This window comes from Elaeis guineensis, chromosome 8, assembly GCF_000442705.2.
Source record: "Elaeis guineensis isolate ETL-2024a chromosome 8, EG11, whole genome shotgun sequence".
In the NCBI taxonomy this organism is placed as follows: Eukaryota; Viridiplantae; Streptophyta; class Magnoliopsida; order Arecales; family Arecaceae; genus Elaeis; species Elaeis guineensis.
This window is the reverse complement of record NC_026000.2, coordinates 16,802,008-16,811,466: the sequence shown is the minus strand read 5'-3', so window position 1 is coordinate 16,811,466 and position 9,459 is coordinate 16,802,008. Positions and strand designations below refer to the sequence as shown.

The 9,459-nt window shown below is 35.6% G+C and overlaps 1 protein-coding gene across 9 annotated transcripts; it reads right to left on the bottom strand.

Moving 5' to 3' along the window:
• Positions 1 to 833: 833 nt before the first annotated feature.
• Positions 834 to 5,914, bottom strand: LOC105050026 (uncharacterized). Of its 9 annotated transcripts, none has more exons than XR_012143366.1 (6): positions 5,610 to 5,914; positions 5,204 to 5,240; positions 5,004 to 5,125; positions 4,863 to 4,926; positions 3,307 to 3,357; positions 1,259 to 1,534 (listed from the first exon to the last, which is right to left on the bottom strand). XR_012143366.1 is itself a non-coding variant. In XM_073261873.1 (6 exons), the coding sequence occupies exons 1-4, from the start codon at positions 5,853 to 5,855 to the stop codon at positions 4,864 to 4,866; spliced, it is 468 nt and encodes a 155-aa protein (XP_073117974.1). In that variant the 5' UTR covers positions 5,856 to 5,913; the 3' UTR covers positions 1,259 to 1,534; positions 3,307 to 3,345; position 4,863. The 9 variants fall into 9 exon arrangements, 8 of the variants coding, with proteins under 8 accessions (XP_010928171.1, XP_010928172.1, XP_073117974.1 ...); XM_073261873.1 differs by having other exon boundaries at positions 3,307 to 3,345; positions 5,610 to 5,913; XM_010929869.4 differs by lacking the exons at positions 1,259 to 1,534; positions 3,307 to 3,357 and adding an exon at positions 834 to 1,247 and having other exon boundaries at positions 5,610 to 5,913.
• Positions 5,915 to 9,459: the final 3,545 nt, after the last annotated feature.

Here is a 9,459-nt window from a genome sequence, read left to right as displayed (position 1 = left end):
GGCCGGATTCGAAATAGGAGTTCATCCCTGTTTTGATTTTTTTTGGGTTATAATGGACGGAGTCAACAACCAAGTTTCTGACTTCGCCCATTAAAAAAAAAAAGGGAATAGGGACGAACTACTATTCTACATGGGAGGATGGAGGAGGTCGTCCTTCGCTCGTTCGACCTCGACTGCCCTCGACGCTCACTTGCTAACCATCGGAGAAGTCGCATCGACATTGGCATCCCTCTAGGGATTCGGTAACCTTGATCTTCTGATCTCTCTCTCTCTCTCCTTCCCTCCCCCCATCATTACTGAGATCGACAGAGCTCTGATGGCCTCCTACGGCCTCCGAAGATCGCCGGAGGCCCTATCTTACTCTCCCTCTCATTCTCCCTCTCTCTCTTTCTTTATTTTTTCTTCCTCTCTTCAAGACTCCATCATGCCGTTTTGTACATCAGAACTCAACCAATTTTCTGTCGGTATGGTTCAATAGAATTTGAACTGTCCGATTCGAGACGATTCAAAAAATCTTGCACTAGAGCCAATACAAGAGGCCCCAATCATGTTTCTTCCAACATGTTTGCAGAAGTACCAAACCAACCAATAAGCATGGTTGATTTCCTTCAAAGAGCTTTATTATTTATTTACACTCATTAGATCTCCCTTTTTAACAATATAGCAACATCTTGATTAGAACTCTGTAGGCAATTCCAGCAAACCTGATGACAACAGCCTCATGACAAGGGGAGTAAGGTATGCTTTATACACAAGCATCAGCTATTCTGTCCATTTTTACCAGCTTCGAGGTACATGATAAACAAATGCAAGTTGTATGATGCATAACCGCATAACATGAAAAGCTCAGCTTTTTCTTTGTACCACAAATTTTTCCTGGCTGGTGGTCAAAAAATAAAACAAGTTTTCTAGACAAAATGACAACATACACAAGGCCCAGATATTCAGAGTCAGTTCTTTATCATATGGAAGGAACTTTACTGGGCTTTCTTTCCATCTTAAAGTAATAGGCCTTTCCTCAACAGGAAAAGTAATAGGCCTTTCTTCTTCAGTACGCGAGGTTTTGATTCATACTTTAGTTCCTTCAGCGCACCTAAATTCCCTTTTTTTCAGCTTGTATTAATTTACCATTCTCCATGGATAGCCGTAAAATGGAACCAATCAACTAAATTTCTTAATTCCGTGAAGCTTTCAGGAATACAAGGATCAATAAGGTTTGTTTTACTTATCCACTTGGATACCAGCTGCTGTCAAAACATATAAAAAACACAACATGGTTAGTCATTAAGCAATACTTCTCAGGTTTGATGTACAGCATACTAGCATGTACTTTACAGCATATGTTAACAGATCCCATGGACTTCACTTTGCACGCACATATCTCTTTGATGAGAATTACATGACGAAACAGCTCAACATAATAGGATTCACCAAAAAGAGTATCTAATAGATAATCTGATATTTCCCTTGATCAATAATTGCAGTCTTCCACCTCACAAGCTGCTCCATCTTTTCTGATGGAATATACCGAAATCTGTGGGGCATCGAATATGTGTTTTTAGGTCACAATATGCATATAATAGATCAACTATAGACTATTGTTGTTGACATCATTGGACCTCTCCCACTTTCAATTATGAGAATCAGATGCCAAATAGCAGACCAAAGTCACTCCCAATGCAGCCTAGAAGACAAATTGGTTTGCTATATTTAAAGTCCAAGATTTGAATGAAGTTTAAATCACCAAGGAATCGTATAAAATGAAATGAGAATCAAACAGGACAGTCACTAATCCAAAAAACCACTTAATCAAATATAGGATTTGAGGAACAGATAGAAGATTGAAATCAGTTTCATGGAAGTGACAATCTAAAGGTTAACTTGACATGGAAGGAGATGAGGAAGGACTCTCATTATAGTTTAGCTGCTTAAATTAAGTCTCCTTGGTTGGCATAATCAGCAATACTAGTGAAAAATCATAACTGACATGGGGCAAGGTTCTGCTGGTGTGCGGCTACAGGAGGTTTGGTTCCTTCTTTTGCTTTATTCAAGTTTGTGGAATATATATACGAAAACAGAAACAATTCTGATATATCTCTAAGATTGTAATGCAAATGTTTTGTGTGTGTTGTGCAGCTATATGTGGCTGCAGAAGCACCTTGCTGAATAATCACATGCTTTGCACATGCCAAGATATCATAATGAACAAATGAAATTGAAAACAGCAGCAGAAATTGCTTCAGCTGGAAATTGTACAAACTGCACGAGTCCAGACTTGGCACTTTAGTTCAATTTGATATGGGCAAGCACCAATCACAAATGAACTCAATAAAAAAAAATACAAATATTGCAATATAACCATAAATATTAGCTATATGAATCCTATGACATGTCTTCATGATCAGTTCCAATCATGGTTAAGTTAATTTAAGTGAAAAGCAACTGTAATTTTTTATCTTGCATTCAAAAAATCTTCTTTGCTCTTCCACCATTTTAACTGACCCATTACCCGAATTCGAGGCCCTTCTTCATGAGGGCTGCCTGTAGCTTATGCTGCATATGTATAGAGCATATTATGTGTCTTTCCCTTGCTTTATTCCATATCATCATGCATTTTTTTCTTAGTGCAGTATATGACCATGACTAGAATCTTCTTTTTAACTGTTCATGAAGCTATGCAATTCAATTGGGAAAACAGGTATATTAAGCAAAGAAATGAAACTTTATAGTGTTGCATGGACATGGACATGAGAATAGGATTTGGACGCATATCCAAGTGTATGACTCGCAAGAGAGAAAAATGTGATATGGGAATATATGCAATAAAATTATAATCTTAGCTAAATTATACATTATATTTATGCCATGGATATCGTTTGTTTAAACATTAAAAATAAACAATAAGGAGATATAATTTGTTAAGGTCTTTCAGTAAATGTGTTTCTCATTCAAACTTCTCGGTTGTTTCAATACCTACATCCTTGGCCAATCACTAAGAAGAATGAATACAGAATACTCACCCCTAATATGAAGGGTCAAATTCATTATTGGAAGAGTTCAACTCTCCACCAATATTCGAAAGTGGCAACTCTAAAACTTCATGAGTATCAAGGTATCTAATACATATTCGAGATGGATTTCTCGAGCTGAATGATTGTCCAGGTAACCTTGGTTAATTAACCAGTAGTAAAATATTCAAATTCTATTCATGATCAGTATCAAGATTACAATGATACAGATGAATGGTGGTGACTATTTTTATGGGTATAGCTGCCCAGTAATTTGATAGAGTCCAAGTGACGGCACCTTTTCTTTCTTTCTTCTTTCTTTTTGTTTTCTGCATGCCTGTGGAGTGGGCTAAGAAAATCAACTTTTAACTTTACTGAGAAAACATTCATCAATGAAGCTTGGCTAATAAACAATAAGTATGTGTTTATAAGATTTTAAAATGCAGAATAAACAAAGAAAACAAAATCAAAAGTTCCAAGCCAAAAACAATCATGTTCTTATAAAAACTAATTAGATTCTAAAATTCACGTGTCTGAGTGGTTGATACCATGCAACTCAAATTTTTTGAATAAACGCTATAATATTTAGTTTTTGTTAGCATTTATTGTATTGATCCATAGATTATTGTATAAGAATTTAATGTAGGCATATATTAAGTACAAGATAGAATGGGATATTTTTTGTAAATTAGACATTGTGCTAAAAGCGATAATGCAAAATATTTTTGATTACTTGTCTATTTTGCTTGATATATTTCTAAAAACACCAACAAGGCATCAAGTAAGTTTATAAGTTCAGTACTTGTGCTTTGCAATATTTTCTCCTTAATTTTTATGCAAGGGAAGAAGTAGGCCTTCACTTCTACACAATAATACTGATCACTCTCCTTGCTTATGCTCACTTAACTTTACCAATAGAACTTCTTTGTCAAGGAAAGAAAGGATAAAAGGCATCAACTACACACCTTTATGTTTCTAACAATATCTCTACACCTCAAGGCCAGAAAATACCTTACCGGGGTAACACAGGACCTACCATGGATTCTTGTTTTGATCTCGCTACAATCTTCTTATTATTAGCTTTTCATTCTAAGATGGAAGCTGACATTGGTAAAGATTATGACAAAGCAGAAGAAAGTGCTAGTGATGGTGTGAATTCGTAAGAGCATAAGGGTAAATCTCAGATCCATAAGACTGTTGCATATAATTTCATCTTCCTACATAACTGAGAAATTGCTAACAAAAGCAAACCTTTGCTGCCTCCAGTTGGTAAGTCAACCACAACATAAACTATTTCACTATTGAATGCTAACTTTAATTATCCGAAACTCCTCCTTTTATGTGTATCATTTGACTATAAATCCTTCCAAGTACATGCCAAAACTCCTACTACAGTCATATACCCAAGAACCATCAACAGCAAACAATCATTGTTTGGGCAGAGGGAGTGTCTTCTTAAGAGCATGCTAAGCTGACTCAACACTTACCTGACACAATATACGAGAGTAGAACTTCCACCAATCAATCACAAGGAGTAATTTTTGCCAATTAAATAAGTTGTTGCTCAAGGCAGTCTATAATCCAGATTATGGAAAAACTCAGAGATTGATAACATTGTTCATGGGTGCTGCATTATATATACAAACTATTTTATATTACAAGTACAGATGCAAATTAAATCATAAAACATTACAAGATCAGAACAACAACATGATATTTTTAAAGAATATTTTGAGAAAGCTTTGTCACCAAGCACCAAAAAATAAAAGATATTCTAAGATGATTAAATTGTTCCAACTCGGTGGTAACACGTTCAATAAAAGACAAAAGCTAATAACCACCAAGCCTCAATACCTCAAAAATTTTCTGGACTGTCGTCTAGTTGCTTCTCATCTTCAATATCCACCTCCAAAATTTCCTAATCAAATCAACTTCAGGTCATTGCTATCTTCAATACGTCAGTTTTGAACACACACTGTATAATGACTAACTCACCGGGATCCTATTCTTGAGATAATTACCAAGCCGTGCTAGAACTATAGCTCGCTGATGCCAAAACCGACCTTTAAGTCTAAGCTTAACGAAGGGACCATCTAAATCAGCAAGATCAACTTCACCTAAAAACGATTTTTATAGTCACATCAATAGAACACTTAAATGGTGAAGAACACGCTAAATGTAAACTACCAGGTTACCTGTTATGCCGACTGAGGAATCAAATATCTGTGCCAACTGAACATGAAAAACATATAATTAGTCTCTGAAAGATCATAGTTATTGACATTGATGAAACAAACGCATGACCAACACCCTGCAAAAATATAGAAAAAAATAGAGCAGCATAGAATATCCAGATCCAATATTACATCCAACCTCAAATTCGTATGGTAAATTGCTTTTTCTCTTTAATATATTCCTTCTGTTGGTTCCATTAAAAGGCGCCGAGCCCTTTCATGCATGCAAGTTGACTGTAAAATTTAACCAAACTATGCAATTGAGGTCATTATTACTGATTCATATAATTACAGGAAAATAGGGATTGTTATACAAAAGATCGTTCTTTAAGCCAGAAATATAAAAAAAAAAAAAGGAGTTACGTGCCTCTGATCTAGCGTCGATTAGGACCTGGCGGATGTTGTCCTCGGTTAAATCTAGGGGAGGAAGAGCTGCAGTTATCGTTGGGGAGCGCGATCTCCGGGGAAGCGCCTTGAGTCTCCGAGACCGAAAGCTTCGGCGTTTTAGGCCAAGGGTTTGGAAATGGGGGATGTTGGAGAGGCTAGAGCGGGAGCAGTGATAAGGGAGAAGGACAGCACGGGTCAGGCTCGTAGGGTGGACTCGCAAGGCCATGTTTGTTCAATTTTGGAAGGCGGAGGGACAGAAGCAGAAACTCCATATCTCATTGGGATCAATCATCTTCTTATCTTGTTTCTTGCTTGCTTCCGGTTGTTTTTTATTTTATTTTATTTTATTTTATTTGGATCTGAATGGCCCAGTACCTCAAGGGAAAATAGAAAAGCGAAAAATTTCTTGCACCACGACGCAATATAATTGATATGGAATATATCATCAAATTATATTAAAATATATAATTTTAATTTTTTAAAATATATTTAATAATATATTTAATACTTAAGATTTTATTTTTTTATTAAAATTTTAAATGATAAAAATATTTTTTTATTCTACAAAAATTATTATATTCTATGACTATATTATGGTATCTACGTCCAATTTTTTATTTTCTGTATATAAAAGATAATAATTTTTTAAAAAAATTATAAAAATAAAAAATATTTTTAGTATTAAAAATTTATAAAATTTTTAAATGATGAAAATATTTGTTCCTCTCTTATAACATCTTATAGTCAAATTATGATAGGACGTCATAATGTGACCACGGGGTATCATAATTTTTTCAGAAGAAGAAAGATATTTTTATCATTCAAAATTTCAAAAAAAAAAATGAAACTACAAACATTAAATGTATATTAAAAAGTGATGACTACGTTGCCCAATCAGAAGGGACGGTGTATTTTTCTACACCGTATGCGGTGTACAAAAAATTACTCTAAAAAAAATTATATTCTGCACTACTATGCATCATGCTAATCAAACCATCTCATTCCTGTAGATTCAATTTATCATGTACTCATTTCGATGATTGATCTATGAGAATGAGACCATCAGTTTGGCATAATGTATGCTCGTAATAGTGCATCCGCATGAACAACTAAACAATACAATCATTGATATATGCAACCATTCCACATAGTTATTGGTGATCAACGAAAATATATTGAAGTGAAAAAATTATGGGACAGGAACATTTAGAAAGATACAAGGAGGTGCAAATTAAAATATAATATATACATTATATGAGGAATATTTTGCAAGTATGACCCATAAAGCCACCAAGAAGGCTGGTCCTTATCATGAAGTTTTCCGCAAATTCATACATAAGCAAGGTGAAGAAGATGCAAATTACAAATAACAACATGCAACTTGCTTAAGCAAGAGAGGATGGTAATTGGAAATAATCAAGTTACTAAGAAGAGCTAGAATTGGAAGAACAATGGAGTTAGGGTTAGTCTCTATATTTAATAGCTAGAAGGAGCAATATTTATAAAGTTTTATTAAAAGATAGGATGAAAATATGAGAGGCAGATAGTAAAATAATAATCTTATAGGATGTTGTTTTATTTTATTTTATTTTTTAGTTATCCAAATTAAATATGCGAGTGAGCTCGAGTTGCTCAAGCTTGACTCGACTTAATTATTATCGAACTGAAGTCAAGCTAATTAAGTTTCATTGGCTCAAACAATTTTTTGAGTTAAACTTGAATAGAAAGCTCATAAGCTTAATTAAGTATATATTATTAATTATATAATATTGTATTAATAATATATTATTAATTCAATATTTTAAATATTATATTATATTATATTTTCATCATATTTTATAATCATGGTCAAGGCTCGAATTTGAGCTCAAGCTCGAGTTTTTGGTTGATATTTGAATCTAGTTGAATTAATCTTGATTATTATTATTATTATTATTATTATTATTATTATTATTATTATTATTATTATTATTATTATTATTATTATTATTATTATTATTATTATTGATCGAATCTAATATATATATATATAAACGGAGGCTTCTGCATTGGCAGGATCTTCGTCTACCATGTTGCAACAATGCAGAAGCCTCCGTCCGCCACGTCGCAACTCTTGTGTGGAAGTGTGTTCACCTGAGATCGTTAGTGGGTTAAGTCAATTTAAAATCAATCTTAATTCTCCGCTAGAGCCCCTTCACTACTAATCCCTCTTGCTCTTCGTTCTTGCTATGTTTCTCATCGTCGAAGGAGAGGACCACATCCTAGATGAAGTGGGAGTGGCTGGTGAGGCGGCGGTGGGTGACGCCATAGGTGGAGGAGCTAGGTTCGCCAGCGATAGCAGTGGGGGAGTCATTGGTGAGGTGCCAAATGTTCTCGAACCTTCCCGAGTCCTTGCAGATGCCTATCTCCTCCCTACTTTCCTCGCTACCATCTCCACCATCGCCTTCCCTCCGATCATCACCAACATAATAGAAAACCCAATACAAAACCCCAGCCATCGTCTAAGCTTCCCTATTCGGCCACTCCAATCCTCCCACTCGGGTGGGACTCCCGATGATAGAAAAATAGAGAAAATATAGAGAAAATATAGAAAAAATCAACGAAAATAGAGGAAAAATGGAAAAAAATTTAAGGGTAAGACTTTTCCCTACATAGATGATCATTGTTGTTTCTTTCCACTTCTTTTTCTTTTCATTTCATTATCTTTTTCAGAAATCCATTGGAAAGGAGAGGGATTTCTTAGGTTCTTCATTGACAGAGCCTCTAAACCTTCCCGAGCCTTCACGGATGCCCATCTTCTCCTCGCTATCCAAGCTACCACCTCCCACTATCTCCGCCGTCGTCTTCCTCCCCATCATCACTAGTGTCAGACTTCCTCCTTCAATCTTTCTCAGGTCGGATCTTTACAAAATAAATAAAATCAAATATTATTTTAAAAAAATTATATTCCATACGTTACATGAGGTTATAAGCCAATTAGATATTAAAGTCTAATCCATTTTAATTCAAATTTTAAGTATGAGTATTTTAAATCAAGCTTGAGTCTCTGGCTATCTAACTCAGCTCAGTTAAACTACACTTTATCGAGCAGCTACTGGGCTCTCCTGGCAACTTCTATGCGATCCCCTCCTCTGCTTTCCCTCGCATCTCTTTTTTTTGGTATAGATGGGTACTCACACCAATCTAGCATGAGTGCACCCTAAAAAATTAAAAAATAAAATATCCTGCAAGGCTCGCAAGCAAGTCTAACCCTGATGTCAGTTTCAGTCATCAATTTGCTTGACCACATAGGAGGCGACCTAATTAGCGGCGCTATTCGCCTCACAAAAGACATACTGAGCAGTTATCATAGCAAAGTCACAAAGGTAGGTCCGCATATCATGAAATAGCAGATGGGCCTCCAACTACATCATGTTGTCCTGAATCCAGCCTATCATGATGACAGAGTCTCCCTCAATGATGATCCTCTCTATTCGTAACTTCTATCGTGCACAAATAATGCCAGTCCAAATGGCACAAAGCTCAGCTTCTTGGATGGAAGGCTTAAAGAGATGTGAGCCACCCGTCGTCAGTAATCTGGTATCTAATTTTTGGATGATAAAGCTAGCACCACCCCTGCCATCTTTGATTCTATCGTCGAAATTTATCTTGACAGACCCCAAAGGAGGGAGCTCTTAAGAAATGAAAATAACCCTCTAGATCGATGCATAAATAGCATTGGAGCCTCAGAAATCAGAGGTGTCAAGGAGCGAGCTCGTAGCATTGAAGTGGCTATACTCCGTAGTCAAGCAAAAGGCTCTTTCCAGCACCCGATGAGCGGATATCACTTC